Here is a 17,007-nt window from a genome sequence, read left to right as displayed (position 1 = left end):
TGTTCCAGAGTCGGGTATTATCTTTACATTCTTCATAAAATGAATTGTATTTCATTTCATTTATCTGTTTTATTACTGCTATCTGAGACTGGAGAGTGTATTTAAAGGTTAGCAACTATTTTAAACTGTTGCGATTTGGTAGGTTTTTTATGTCTGAACTATGCAAGGCATTAACAGCTGCTATCACTATGATAGCGCTGATGGGTTGGCGCCAAGATAGTTGTTAACCTTCGTTTGAAGCTCAGCCGATTTTGCTTAGAAGTAATTGGATCAGGTAGAGCATTCCTGAGGTGAGCGGAGGATGGAAGGAATGGCTGACCAGGTTGGATCTTGAGATTTTGACAGCTTGGACGTGGGACCTGACAGAGCGTCGCAGACGAGGATCAATAATATGTGTTCAGGAGCTTCGCCATAGAACATCCGATGAAATAGAGTGATGACTCCCACTGCTCTTCTATGTCTCAGGTACTGTATTTGATGGTTATTTCCAACTACTTCTGAGCAATGATGCGTACCGCGAGAAGTGGGTGGAGCACCCATCCATGCAGAGCTGGCATATTCCATCTTGAATCGAATCATAGTCTTGTATATTGTTTCTCTCTGAGGATGGAAGGAATGGCTGACCAGGTTGGATCTTGAGATTTTGACAGCTTGGTCGTGGGACCTGACAGAGCGCCGCAGACGAGGATCAATAATATGTTAAAGGTGTTCAGGAGCTTCGCCATAGAACATCCGATGAAATAGAGTGATGACTCCCACTGCTATTCTATGTCTCAGGTACTGTATTTGATGGTTATTTCCAACTACTTCTGAGCAATGATGCGTACCGCGAGAAGTGGGTGGAGCACCCATCCATGCAGAGCTGGCATATTCCATCTTGGATCGAGTCATAGTCTTGTATATTGTTGCTCTCTGAGCAGGAACAAGGTAGGGTCCGCACGACGAAGGAGACCGAGACGTTGGGGCTTCTGGGTCGTCAATAAACTTTGGGGCTTCTGGGTCGTCAATAAACTTTGGGCTTCTGGGTCGTCAATAAACTTTGGGCTTCTGGGTCGTCAATAAACTCCGAGACGAGGCGTAGTTCACATCATCTTGTGAATGGTAGTGAGCTTCGGCAAAAATTGCATTGATCATTTCATAGTGAGTGTGTAGAAGAATTCAAATATCACAGATAAGTATATGATTTCTAGAATGAACTTTTGCAAAACATCAAAGTGTAATTTTTCAATGATATATTGATTTAGATAATGAAAATCGATTTTTGGTTGCTTCCACCAACAATACCTAGTATACCCTTAATGAATGACAATTATTCCAAAACGGTAGCTCGTATTCCAAATTTGGGATATGCAATCGAATTAGAATTTATTTCTGCGCATTATGAGACCTCAATTTTTGCAATGTTCTCAATATGGATGTCGCAGAGTACATTTACTTTAGTAGATGAACGTAACTCAAGATTTGAAAGTTGCAGTAAAATCCTATTGCCTTGTATTCAGTATAAATTGAAGGAAATCCCTTCAGTTCTCTTTGGATTATCCTTTTTTTGTTTCATGCTCTTGGAAGGGATCAAAACATGTGACAATCAATAGTCATTATTCACATTAGTGATCATTATTCAAGTAATTACGAATTGTAACAGGAAGATTTCAATATATTTTTTGACCAACAAGGCGCAAGTTGTCCTTTCAGTGGTAAAGTTAGATTCAAAATGTCCTGATTGGTATAGGTATTACCAACAGATGTAACCCTTGGTCTTCCAATTCTTGTGACCTTCTTGGTCACAGAAGACATTGAACTGGTCATGTTTTATGATCGGGTTAAGTAAACAATGACCACTGATGTGGATAATGACCGCCTCCAAATTCACGAAACAAGAAGAATAGTCCAATGAGAGCTGAAAACATTTTCATCCCATTGACACTGAATACGAGGCAATATGATTTTGTTGCAAGTTTTTGGGGTTACTTTCATTTAAATGTACGCTGCGACATCAGTATTGAGACCATTGAAACAAATGAGGTGTCATAATGCGCCTAAGTAAATTCTGCTAATTCGAAGGCATATATCCCACATTTGGCACACGATCAACCGTTTTGGATTAATGGACATTAATTAAGGGGGGGGGTGGTAATCACTTAATGGCAGATGTTTACTTCTGATTATGTTTCACGTAATCTTTAAATTCCACCTAAAATTAAAATGGTCCGTTTTCAGGTATTCATTGATTGTTACAAAACAAAGTTAATATTGTACTAAAGAACGCACATTCCCTTCTTTAATACTCATTTAAAAAAGTGGTGGGTGTCATATAGTCCTAACCCTCACCTATTTTTCAACCGAAATGCAAAACAGTTGCGTTTAAAACATATTTGTAAAGCAGTTTTTAGCTGGTGTTTAGTTCATTCTCAACAAAAATCATTTGATCACTGCGCTTATCAACACTATGTGTTATATAATCAGGAATATCAATAATTATCATATAGCATGTACAATCAGATTTAAACGACGGAGTCACTTCTATTTTGATGGTTAACACTATATTGCACCAACATTTCAGTGCAGTTTCTCTGATTATCTAGAAACACTGAAAGCTGAATCTCTATTCGGAATCACTGAGAACATGTTTTCCCAAACTTTTAGATTTGTCATTTTCTTATAAGAAATATCCAATTGATTTAGCGTTTCCACAGGGTCGAGAAAGAAGGTACAAAGACAACAATATTAGTACATGATCTATTGTGCAACATAGTGCTAACCCTCAAATTACAAGTGACTGGTTTCAAATTAATAATTACACAAATGATTCCAGCAACTCACATTATCTGTTGCAAAACCCATGTACTTTATGCGTATGTATTTAATGCATCTGATTTCACAACTATGTAGTCAAAAAACGATTTCTCTTAAAACCAGTAACATGTGTTTTGGAGGGTTAGGACTATATATTACACCCACCCCTTTTGATTACATACTTTCAAACATTTGTATACACAGCGATAAAAGTATAAAAGTTAGCTAAATATCCAAACGCTGTTCTTTAAAGGTCATTCTGTGGTTAATTAACTATTAATACTTGCATTAATAATATCCGATCGAGTTTAGTTTTTGAGAATAATCGTTCACTATGTGATTTGACCTTTCTTTCATTGGGAATGAAGCAAGGTCTTTTCTACTTTGTATTGTTATGTTAGGCAAGTTGTTGGTTGCAGAAAAAAAAAAATAAGGATTTGACCTTTCTTTGTGATTTGACCTTTCTTTCCTTGGGAATTTCGCACGTGTGCCCACTATGGTTTCCGAGAGTGTGGTTCCCAATAGTTTCTCTCCCTATGGATAATATAGGTACACGGTCTGTAACACAGACTATGTTTGGTTGGAGCTGGTCACATATATCGCATTCGTCGTTTTTCAGAAATCATGATATACACTGATAAACTAGTCAGTCGGTTTGTTTATTTGTTTAATGTCGCAGAAGGCATACCTAGATCATGAAGTACCGTAAACGTTCGCCTAATGGCGGTATGGAGTTAATGGAAATGAGAGAGCGCCATCCCTGTAAAAGCCGACTATTATCACTGATCATTAAGGGTACGTGTAGTTAAAGGATGAAACCTATCGACACATACAGTTATGAGCAAGATCGAACAAACTTGTTCATGATAATGCGGTAATCATTCACCTGATACGTTGTGGCCCAGTGAGCAGAGCATTAGACTATAGTGCGAAGATAAAGAGAACTTGTGGAGAAGATTGATGGTTCGAATCTCATGCAGTAATTTCTGACAGATTATGATGTCTGTCAATGTTTGTTTGTTTTTATTTGAGGAAATTTTATTCTCTATTTTCTTGATTTTATCTTTATTTTAACATTGTTTATATTATTTTATTATTTTATTTTGTATGTGTCTTTTTTCATGATTCTTTGTTTTTTCGTTTCATTTTAGACTTTCATTTTAACTCAATCCATTCAATCAAATGTTGTAATGAACCTATTTCATTGTATAGGCATTTGTTATGTGTGTGAGACGAACTGTCGCGTGCGACAAGTCTTTCAATTCGCGCGAGTGTCCTTGCCTATGCATCAGTGGTCATAAGAGGTATATCATTTTATTCGAAAGGGGGGGTCCCAAATATACGGGGTCATAAAGTCTTGGAAAGAATAATAGCAGGGGGTCATAAAATGTTTTATGACCAAAATGTAGGGAGTCACACGATGACCACAGAAAGTGTGTTATTTTATTCAAAAAGACTGATTTCAATACAATTTGGGGTTTGGGATCATAAAATTTTTGTTGCCGAAATAGGGGGTGCGCAATTTTATTGACGCAGACTTTTTGTAAATTTGGGACCCCCTTCCGAAAAAATGATAGCCCTCTAAGAGGATTCAAAAGATAACCTCTGCTCCAATAATCCCTAGCTATATTTGTTTGAAACTGTTCCACGGAGGATGTATCATAATAGGCTCAGTCTTCAAATGATATAAATAAAATTTGAATGAGTGAACGAACAAAATCATACAACGACCAACTCAATAGAGGCTGTGCATATGACGTATCATCCCGTAAATCTAGTGGCGGACTACTCAAATGCATTCAATAAAAGCATGATTGCATCTACCGCGACAGTTCGTCTCACACACATAACAAAATGCACTACGATCAAATAGGTTGATGACAACATTTGATTGAATGGACTGCACTGCGTCATGATTACGGGGAAGAAACCGGTTCAAATCTTTTGTTTGGAGCCAATCGATAAACGCCAGGCCTATATAGCTATCATTGAATACTGGCTAGGATTCCACAACACAATGAGAACATGTTATAAGGCGCTTTGGAATGCACACAATACCCCAATGGCTTTCCATATTATGTGCACTCAACAACTATGCAGTATCGAAGCCCGGTATCGAAGTTACGTAAATGTTACTATGTCAACGGGATCACGCGCTTAAGTAATGAACCACGATCGAAACAATCAGTACACAAAAAAGGCATACCAAAATAGCGTGATCGTAATGATCGCCATATAAACAGTGCTTGGTTTAGACTGGCCCCCAGTCTCGGTTCGGTTCCATCTCTGGATAATGTAACAATAAATAATTACGTAATGCCCTATGAAAAAAAAATGCCAACTCCCCCCCTTATTTTCTTCAATGCCAAAACCCATTCCTCTTCATCCACAAATCGACGCCACTAATTACACCCACCACAGTCAACCATGCAGCAATATAGAAATATACTCGTATTATAAGTGAACGCGAAAGTCCATTGAGCGCTTTTAATGCTATGTAATCTACATTACCAGTCGTTCTCCACGGACCCGAGGGAGGGTCTATGCTTGGTTCCGATACCATCACGGAGTTACGTAACTACTCCTTGGTCTGATAGTTATATGATCAATGGTCTGATCTACTTGGGTTCGACCCTTTTAAGAAAAGAAAAAATAGCTGATCATTTATAATGCATAAACGAATAAAGTAATGTAGTTACACAATTTGAAACATTGAGGCCGTTCTATTTTTCAAAGGTCATTTAACTGTTAAATGTAGTGGAATATATCACGCATTGATAGGTAGCAGGTGGAGCCAATTTTGTCAGCGGTTTTTGTTGCCATTGTTCGCAGTGCCTATTTATCTAAAAAAAAATAAGAAAATTAAAATTAAATTAAAAAAAATTCACAATATTCTTTCGTAAAACGGGGACAAAATCCAAAAACATTTCTTGACCCTTCTTCACATAAAAGTGGGGGCAGAAATCAAGATTCGAACAAGTAGCCTACCATTCACCATTCAAGGCGCACCCTCTACCGACTGAGCTAACGGGTCAGACAATAGAAGGGTGTAATTTTGAACTGAAGAATATTTAAAAAATATGAAGAAATTACAATGTTATAAAAAGATTTACCAAAATGAGTATAACGTATGAATCGATTTACAAATTAAGTCCAATGACACTTTGAGAAAGAATACCCGAAGAAACCCCAAAACATTTGCTGCTCTAGCAACTAACCTAGTGACCTAAAGTATTGGGTCATGTCACGATATTTTTTCTGAGGCATTATGTCCAGGTTGCTCAATTTAACATACACGTATCCTTAATGCTGTTGAGATTTTACAAGGATGGCGCTCTCACATTTCTAAGAATCCAAAAGCGCCATTAGGCGAACGTTTACGGTATAGTGTTGTTACACGTGATGTAATGAGTAATGAACTTTGTACCAGGTCGTAGACTAGGCACGTCTGATTAGACCAGTTTAAACCAGTATGGCTTGCCAATGTAATGTGAAATTGAAGCGGATATGGCTATCCTATCTCGTTTTCTCGTGCACTAATTCCTACTAAACGTGCAACTATTAAACTACTAATAACAATGGACCACGACCACCAACATGTGCCAGTAGCTCTCCATACTCATGCAACTAAACTTAGTATTTTACTTGAGAAAGCGGTTGCTGGTGGATTTGCTGGGAGCTGTTCTACTATCGTTGGCCACCCATTTGATACGGTGACGGTAAGTATTATATGCTGTTGTTTCCAAGTAAGGGTTAAAGTTAGGGAGGACAGAGTTCTAGACCAGTTTTCATTGTAAATTATTCGGATTTCAGCAAATTGACTGATATTTCTGTATATAATTCCACCTAAAATGTAAGTTTAACAATATTCCCCGACGTAGATCTCGAACATTCGATTAAACGAATCAGGAAGTAAAACAACATGTAAACTGGGTGGGCATTTGCCAACCCAGTTAATTATTTTGCCTACCCAGTAAATTTAACTTGTCCATTGCCCCAAAATGTCCACCTAGTAAACTTGCCCACACAAAATTGGGCACCATATACTAGTAATTATCATAAAACTTATACCATGATGCATGACATCCCTTGAAATCAACTGTATGATCAAAAGGTGAGTATCTTTCCATAATATTTGTCAATTCATTCAGTAAATGCTCTGGAGCAGAAATAAATAGCAGACAGTTACATGCCTTACCTATTTATATAAACATCTCAAAAAAAGTAACTAACCCCCCTTAAATAATGACTATTATTCAAAAATGGGCGATTATATTACAAATCTATAAAATGCGTTGGAAGCAGAATTGATATCTGCACATTTTGACGCCTCATTTGTAGCAATTGACTAAATATTGTACTAAACATCGTACTTTTAAATTAATGTAAAGCAAGATTTGAAAGTTGCAATAAATTGTATTGATTTTGTATTCAGTATAATGGAAGGAAATCTGTGTAATGATATCTGAGTTTTTTGTATTGTATGTAAGTGCAACTCTCAAATCTGGACATCACTACATTAAATTGACCAGTGTTTTATTGTTTTCTGGGCTATCGTATCAAATGAGGTGTCAAAATGCGCAGAAATAAATTATGCTTCTAACGCATTTTACAGATTTGTAATACAATAGCCCCTTTTTGAATAATGGCCATTATTTATGGGGGGTTAGTTACTTTTTTTGAGATGTTTATTATCATTATATTATTATTCTTAAATACATGAAGTAATTTAAATTATTTTGAGCAATTTCTACTACACACAAGAAATAAATTTGGAATCTTGAATGAGCTGTTTGTCTTTATCATTTGAAATTTTTATTTCAAGTCTTTGAGCATGGCAATTTGAAAATAGCTCATAGTATCAATTATGATAATAATTTCCAGTAATCAGTCTACATTTTAAATGTTAAAAGAAAAAAGTTTTTTTTTTGTGCAACATTGGGGCCAATGTACTTTTTAACATAAGAATTAAATTGCAAAGGAAACATTTTATTTATAGTTAGGAGATAGGTCAATCCAATTCAGGGTTTTCCATTATACTGTAAAGTAAATTAATATCCCGGCTAAGGCGGAAAATACCATTAAATCACAGCAGCTGAAATGTATATCCCAGCTTGCTTTGTGGTACCGTAATATGATCTACAAATGGCATAGAAAGTGTACACACAATCTTTTACTTCAAGTTTCAATTACTAGCTTAAATCAGAGGTTCATAGACTTGTTTGAAATTGAAAAAAATATGACTTCTAAAGTATTGTGGAGCTACCCATAGCTCCCAATATTTAAGCGGCTCTTGTTTTTTTTAAAAAACATTTTAGTATACATTTGTTATGGAGCAAGCAGAAACACTGCAATGCATGATGGGATATTCCTTTCAGCTGCTGTGCCATTAAATACATTGAAATACGTTAAAACATTCAAAATACCGTACTAGCAAAAACATGGTAAATACAGGTTGTTGGGCAATACGTTATATTTTAGAAATATGTTTTGTTTTTGTTTTTTAACATGTTTAATAACAGATTTTCTTAATTAATTTATGAAATAATTAGTTTAGGGTTAGGGTAGACTGTCCCACAGTCTCGGTTCCATCTCTGGGTAAATAATTATTATTTTAATTATTTATTATTATTATTTATTATTAATTAGAGCTAAAACCACCTTCTCCTTCACTCCAAAGATTAAAACCAACACACCACTAAGCCCTAACTAATGGCAACAAAGTTATAGTGCTCCTGGAGCACTGTGCGTCGACGAAAACTCAATTAATCTACAAACCAACTTGTTTATTTTTTTATAATAGCTCTCCTAATCCGAGACTGTTCCGCTTTGATAGTAAACTGACTTCCAAATAATTATCAAGCTATGTAGCGTGACTGTGGCGTCAATTATGATAGCCCCGCCCCATTGTTAACTCAAATATGGTAGGCACATAACATGCATGACCCAGTTCTATTGTCATTTTGCGCGCGAGTGGGTTATGATCAACAGACTATCAATGAAAACTCATTTCAAATATCGCCTTGCTTGCTGAGCTCTACATTGATTGGTCAGGCTGAGTAGCCGCTTACACAAGTCTTACACAAACGGCAAGACAGTGAGACCACGGACGCGATATATATAGAAAACTCGTCTGACCCAGGATGTAAAAGTGAATTCCACGAAATGCTGGGAACTGGAAGTCAATTTGCCTACAGATTGGACGGGTCCATGTATCGGATTTATTTAATGTTATATAATCTACATTACCAGTCGTTCTCCATGGACCCGAGGGAGGGTCTGTGGTTAGGGTAAAGGTTTAGGGTTAGGTTTAGAGTAAATGTAAACACATAGCAAATGTAACCTACTCAATGGTAATCGTATTTGATTTTTTAAGGTAAGGATGCAGATTGACAACAAGCATTGGATAAATCAGAAGCGCAGTCATTTGAAACACAATGTAAGTCCATAGAATTCTTAAATAGCTCTAGTCTTTGTTTGCTTTGGCTAAATCCTGTTCAAGTGGTGGGTTACAAGGCATTGTATTTTGTCTAGGTATTTGTAATCTCTTCTTGCCAATGACAGAAATACTGCTATAGTGATCTTACCACTTTTGAAACACCGACTGAATAAAAGCTTCAAAGAAAACGCCATACATATCAATGAATCATTGTTGTATACTGATAGATGATTACATAGGTGACTGAATTATCTCATACATAAAAGTAAAGAAAACAAAACACGATTAAATCAATCAAAACATTGAACGTATATTTGAATCATCCAATGAGAGAAGATAATGAGAGAAGACAATAACAATTGTCAGCCTCTAGTTCAAAATAAAGCACATTCTTCCAGTCTCAACACTATAACTGAGGCTTACCCTGGAAATCTATATGATAGAAGCAAACATTAGTTAGTCTTTTTGAAGTATGACGGGCACAAAAGGAGAGGGCGTACTTTGGTTTGAATAATCTTTTGAATGCTTCTCAGCTGACAAAAGATTACTCAAATCAAAGTACGCCCTCTCTTTTTGTGCCTGCCATATTTCAAGAAGGCTTATTGTTTTTTATTATTCCAGATGCGAAGGCAACGAAGTTGGATCGCACCACACAGGTTTAAACATTTGAGGATCACCATTACATGTGCTACGCAGATTTTACGAAATGAGGTATAATAACTCTATAATTTCTGCAAAACGACTTATATACAATCGCTGTTTTGAGCAAACAGCTTTAAAACTATTTGGCTAACATTTTATCCGTGGATCTAAAATTTGTGAAAGTTTATTAAAGAAGAGAATGTGTGTTATTTAGTTTAATTAATGTTGTTCTATAACAATCGATAGCTCAAAACAGACATTTGCTACCAACCATCGCAGCTACTATTGTTTATACGTAGCAATGGGCAGTTGGGTTTCCATGATGTCGAATAACATTAGATGTCGGTTTTGACAATGTTTGTGGTTTCTTTCGGATGTTTCAGAATACGTTAGTATTTGAAATAAATAACGCACATGCCCTTTTATAATATGCATTTCAAATGAACTTACAATAAATCAATCTAAAAACATCCACTTTGCACATTCATCGAATCGATTTGCAGAATACATTTATCCCATTTTAGGCTGTTTATGTAGATTAATCCAAACCAAATCTTCGGTTTGTGTGTCGAGGAATAATAAACTTTAAGAATAGATGCATGGAAACGAAAGATCACGTGAAACATAATCATGCATAAACTCAGCATTTGTTCAAAATGTGCGATTCGTCATTTTGCTGAAATCATAACGCTGAAAGCCTTTTGTGTTCATAATTTTATTTTATTTTTCTCATTTTAGGGATTGTTTGGATATTATAAAGGGATGTTATTTCCGTTACTTTCAAGTATTCCGTGGACTGCTGCAACATTTATAGGTTATACTGTTGGAGAACGACTGTTTGAATCTATGTCATCACTACCACCACGGCAGTTTTCGTAAGAATAATATCTATTATCAAAGCATGGCTGTAAAGAATTAATGTCATCATAATCATTATTTATAGTTTTAGGGATAGGCCTATAAATGCGGTCATGTTTAAGGGTGTGAGTGAGTCCCGGGAATTCGAGTCCCGCCCGAGAATCCTATTACCCGGGCAGGAAATTCCCTGCCCGGGTACCCGAAATAAAAAAAAGGTATTTATTTTTTTCGGTTTTGTAGTGTCCCTGGACCTAGACCTAAATGCTAGGATCATTCATGGTTGACCTAAAAAAATGTGCACGATGTTTTGTGTTTTTAATAAGAAAATTGATATTTTGTATTCATGTCATACTCTATTAATGATATCAAAATGCATTCAAATTCAATGCATTTTGATATCATTAATAGAGTATGACATGAATACAAAATATCAATTTTCTTATTAAGAACACAAAATTGTGCAAATTTTTTTAGGTCAACCATGAATGATCCTAGCATTTAGGTCTAGGTCCGGAGACACTACAAAACCTGGAAAAAAATAACTTAAATAAATTAGCGACCATTTGCTTTTGTTTGCTTCATCCAATTACAGGAACCAAAAGGTCGTAATTGCTGGATTTTCAGCTGGCTTTTTCAGTTCATTCATTGCATGTCCCATAGACAGAGTCAAATGTCTCCTTCAAGTGAGTATCTTATAGCAGTCATGTTAATAGCTCAACCGATAAGGCGTTCGACTATGGTTCGAGAGGTTGCGGGTTCGAAACCTGGCGGTGGTTAAGTATGCTCTCGTGGAAAAATTGAGCGAGCTTGAAATCCCTCAGGACAAGGAACACACTGGTAATTGTCTCGTTGTATATGTAACCCGTACGAAACTCGGGGAGCTGATCCTGGCTGCGAAGGTCAATTGTAGAATGTCTAGGATGTGCGCTTCTAAGCAGCAAAGTCCTTGAGTTGTTGTTAAATGGCTTATGGAATGATGTTGGGCCATAGTGGTCAGCAACAACATGTAAAGTGTGCTGAGGATTGTAGATCAATGTCTAGGGGTTGTACCTGTGCGTAGCGCAATATAAAGAATTGCGTTTTGGTTTTTTCGTCATCTTCTTTCCCTTGTTCTTCATTTGTCTATTCTACTACCACTGACTACTTTTTCGTTTGTTTTGTTTATTTCTTTCGTTCAAGTGGAACTGTAGGCCTAAACATAAATCGTATGCAATTGTTTTCTTCATATAGGCTCAAACAAAATCAGCAAGATACCACGGACCGTTCCACTGTGCTCTTCAGGTTTACAAACAGGCAGGGTTGTTCTACGGAAACTTCAAAGGGTTTGGCATTACCCTTTTGCGTCGTAAGTGTAATGAAATAAACTTATATAGCCTGTCATCATCATCATCATCATCATCATCATCATCATCATCATCATCATCATCATCATCATTATCATCATCATCATCATCATCATCATCATCATCATCATCATCATCATCATCATTATCATAGTTGTTTGTATATTTATATGTAAAATCATAAATTAAAACGCATATATAAACATCTCAAAAAAAGTAACTAACCCCCCTTAAACAATGGTCAAATGCGTTGGAAGCAGAATTTATTTCTGCGCATTTTAATAATAATAATAATAATTAAGACAGATTTAATATAGCGCCTAATGCAAATGCCTCTAGGCGCTTTACACAGAAACAGATTAAAATATCTTAAGCTACAAACAAAGAAAATTTAAGGGCCTAACAAATACAATTTTTTTCTTTTTAAATAATAAAATTTTATACAGAACAATATAAACAAAATGAAAATGTCATAATCCACGTCGCTTCCCATGAGCCAAAAAAGCAAACGAGGAGGCACGACAAAATGCACATATGAAGCGACGAGGAGAATGAGTTTAGAACATCATATTTCATAATATCAATAAGCAAATATAAATGTAAATATACACAGAGTTTAAAATAGAATTTCACTACAACCCAAAAAACAGCATTTCGAGCACACCACCGCATAAAAACAATTCAAAAATACTGTGACCGGCACAGACGAAAAACATGGTAAAAGCCCTGGAGAGGAGAGGTTGCCAGCACTCACTCTCAGCAATTTTGACACCTCAATTGATACGATAGCCTAGAAAACAATGAAACGCCAGTCAATTTAATGTAGTGAGGTCCCGATTTGAAAGTTGCACTTACATACAAATTTTTACAATACAAAACACCCAGATATCATTACACAGATTTCCTTCCATTACACTGAATACAAAATCAATACAATTTACTGCAACTTTCAAATCTTGGGTTACATTGATTTAAATGTACGCTGTGACGTCAATATTTAGTCAATTGCTACAAATGAGGTGTCAAAATGTGCAGAAATAAATTCTGCTTCCAACGCATTTTACAGATTGGTAATACAATAATCCGTTTTTGAATAATGGTCATTATTTAAGGGGGGTTAGTGACGTTTTTTGAGATGTTTACAATTGATCATAATTACAGGTATACCAGGTTTTGCGGTGCACTTCATTGTTTATGAGAACATAAAAGAGTTTTGTCGCAAGAGAGGACATAATAGGTAGGTAGAACCCTTGTCGTTGGTCGCTTACTTGAAAACCACGCTTAAATTAAATAACAAATGTACCCCACCCCGTTTTTCTTTATGCTGTATATTTTGTCGTCTTTCCTTCTTTTCAGTAAAGCGTCTGGAGTTGAAATGCTCTTTGCAGGCGGCATTGCCGGTATGGCGTCATGTTTGTATTGGATAGCACCAGATACAATTAAAGCACGCATTCAAACAGGTACAGTGTACATTTATCAAATTTAACTTCAGCATTTCTGCCTATGATATGCGAGATAATCATGTCAGAAAGGAAATATTTTATACGTGAATATTTAGGTGAAGGATTATCCTCTGTTTTGGTATTAAGTATGCATAACTATTATTTATATAGTCCCATTCACCAGGAATATAACGTCGATTTGCTTGAATCATAATGCTGCGATGATTATAAAAAATAAATTTCACCTTTATCTTTCACCTACTCAAAACATTGCATTATTTTCCAGATTATGTGTAGCTTACTGAAAGTATTTCTCTTCATGGATAAGGCCTCTATACTTAATGGCCTCTACTTTTTGTCCATCCTCTATCTAACTGTCTTGTTCTTCTTTCTTATTAATAGCACAACCTGGTCGTTATCCTCATGGAATGAGAAGTGTGATAAGAGAGATGATACAACGTGGTGAACCTGTTACAGCTTTATTTAGAGGGTTACCACCTGCCCTTATGAGATCTTTTCCATCAACTGCGGTAAGTTTACCAGTTTGTGTCCTTATACTACACTAAGCCAAAAGAGAAATTTTCCACAAGGTCGTATCTTAAAATCCTGTCCATCAAAATTGACCAAAATTACACACAGGATTGCCTTAATACTCTACTCTATTCACGTCAGTAACCAAGCAGTTGTCCAACTGACACAACAGCAAAATGCACTGATATGGAACAACTTCCAGGACCACATTCACAGCCCAATAATTGGCACTCAGCACAAGAAATCTGTGAGAATCGTTGAACAGATGGTTATTTACAAACGGTGCTGCTTTCTGCTTTTCACGCACTTTCTTTAATAAACAGGTCTTGTTCCACAATATTCCACTTACTCTTTTTGGGAATAATCATCTGTACAAGGACCTTGTTCACATTCTCACAGATCTCTTATGCTGGGTGCCAATTATTGGGCTGTGAATGTGGTCCAGGAAGCTGTTTCATTTTAATGAGATATTATCCCAAACTTAACAAAAGGTTTAGTGTGTATATGTAGGCTTAAAACAAACTGAAAAGTCTGTCGGCTAGCGTGGACAAACTTACCCAATTTATGTAACTTATCACCAGTCATTGAATTAAAAACCGGAGAGTGACATTGTAACTTGAAAATGAAGTACATGATATTGTGCTCTTCTGAACATAAACATATACAGTAACATTTGTTTGATTTATTATGCAGGTGTATATGTTTTCATACGAGGTGTTTTTGCAATACTGGTATAATGACTTACCGAAGTGATGTCGACAGCCACATGTTCTTCAGATATACCTCGGAAGATCAGAGTGAAGCCTGAAGTCGTAGAATGGAAGACGATGCTGATAGTACGCCATGTAAATGGATCCTTTGCGAGAGGTACCGGGATTGATACCCGTATTCTCCACCATTTATTGTAATGAAAACTGGAGAATTACTCAAAGGAAACTATGGCAGCGGAGAGTTACAGGATTTGGAGTTCCAACAAAGGACGGAGGAATGATGACGGAAGGGATGAATGAATAATTTACAACAAAATTAAACAAAGTGAAACCAAATTGTGTTTTGGAATAATTTGTTATTGATTGCATGGTCAAAATACTGTGTAGAGACAATCCACTGCTAGCTTGGATGAAAAAGTGGAATAAAAACAATGCTGCTGGACTTTTATATATGAAGCTAAAAGATCTTAACATGCTTAATGCTGCAATACAAATCAGGTTTAAATATTTCTTAATTTCACTTGTCCAAAGAGGAGTATATTGGTCTAATTTTGTAGATATGGAGAGCGATAATAGCGCATGCTACTGTTTTTATTGTTTGTTGTGCGGAAGCACAAAAATCAGCATGAACAACAACATGAACAACAACAAAAACAAACAAAGTCTTCTATATTATATATAAAAACGAAATGGCATTTTTGCTTGACAAAACCAAGTGAAATTTTAATCACAATATTTCGTCCTTCAAATCGAAGGACTTCATCAGGTATAACGGATATGGTCATCTGCTTTGTGTCTTTTGGTTTCTTTTGTAATTTTGTGGAACTAGCTTTATCCTATTTGTAGAATCCATATGGAGGTGCTGATTTGTTTTCAATATGATATTACCAGGACATTATTATCTTGATTATCTTTAAAATGACACCATCAATGTTATGGAGTATCTTTTATATTCCAATTAACATCGCTGTCTTAAAATAATCAATTCTAATCATCCTAGTTTTTTTGCAATCAAATTAAAAGTTCTGTTTACTTAGAACGTTCATACGTCACCAGGACGTGTGAACATTATACTGTGTAAAGGCGGTTACATAGTACTATAGGCCTAGACTCGTTAGTACCACATATAATCCATTTTAGTACATAACTAGTCTAAACAAATATTTCCATAAGAAATCTTAGATTGAAGTACCATGAATAAATAAAGTTTAAATAAAGTCATTTTACCCCTACCGACTTTTCAAAACACAATTCCTGACACTATTGCAAGTCAAAGAAAATCTTGCCCAAGAATGATCTGAATAACCAGAAAAGTAAGAACATTTTATACACAGTAGAACAATAATGTACCAAACTAATTAAATTTCTATATATCAGTTACCAACCGCAATGGATCTCTCTTATTTAATTAGGAAAAGCCCGTGATTACATTTTGAATTGACGGTATTCTCTTGTGATTACATACTTATCTGTGATGAATCTTTTAAAACTCATGGATTAAGTTACATACGCTTTACATCAATAACCTCATTGAAAAAATAAAAACATTTCCGTTCCTTCCTTACTCAGTGGAGCACAGGATACTAATGTCAAGTGTGTACATCATAGTTTTCTTAATCGTGACCTGTGCTACATTAGCTTCATCTATCTTTTGTAAACGTCAATATAAGACTGGGATTACAAGTTTTATTAAAACATATATCGCCAATTCTATTCACCTATGGCATACATTCTATCTAGGGTAGATTAACAATATAATAAAGTTCACATCCAAACCACTCAAAACTTCTGAACTAATATAACAGGAATAAAATAGCAATATCGATCTCAGCTGTGTTGTGTCCATTTATTTGAATCTAGTTCCGTCTGTCCAAATAATAATGTCATTGTAATGAAAATGGTTTTTTTTTCCATGAACATTTCCATATCATTTTTTAGCATCATTGAATATAACCGATTCTGACATTACAATTTCAATTTGATCTGGGTGTCAACTATAGATAATAGAGGGTAGATTGACAGGATAATTAGAAAAATACGTTACGTGTGCGCATTAGAGAATGAATTTGGAGAAAACCTTCTGATAATTACAAACACTCGCTGAGCAGCAAGATCATCTGAAATTACTGGAGCGTGAGCCACCCAGGCTGGTGGCTCAGCATAGTATTTGATTAACAGAAGGTTTTCTCCAAATTCATTTCCTAATGGATACATGTACATGTGCATTGTGCACACCCGTAAAAAGGAAT

At 35.8% G+C, this 17,007-nt stretch overlaps 1 protein-coding gene across 1 annotated transcript; it reads left to right on the top strand.

The window, feature by feature from the left end:
* The first annotated feature begins 6,181 nt into the window (after positions 1-6,181).
* LOC140148265 (congested-like trachea protein) lies at positions 6,182-16,583 on the top strand. Its single transcript, XM_072170159.1, has 10 exons — positions 6,182-6,512; positions 9,170-9,232; positions 9,854-9,943; positions 10,613-10,749; positions 11,325-11,415; positions 11,963-12,077; positions 13,237-13,312; positions 13,432-13,535; positions 13,920-14,047; positions 14,742-16,583. The coding sequence occupies exons 1-10, from the start codon at positions 6,372-6,374 to the stop codon at positions 14,799-14,801; spliced, it is 1,005 nt and encodes a 334-aa protein (XP_072026260.1). The 5' UTR covers positions 6,182-6,371; the 3' UTR covers positions 14,802-16,583.
* Positions 16,584-17,007: the final 424 nt, after the last annotated feature.

This window comes from Amphiura filiformis, chromosome 3 (assembly GCF_039555335.1).
Source record: "Amphiura filiformis chromosome 3, Afil_fr2py, whole genome shotgun sequence".
Lineage (NCBI taxonomy): Eukaryota > Metazoa > Echinodermata > Ophiuroidea > Amphilepidida > Amphiuridae > Amphiura > Amphiura filiformis.
The sequence above is the reverse complement of the archived record's forward strand: the minus strand, read 5'-3'. Positions and strand labels throughout refer to the sequence as shown.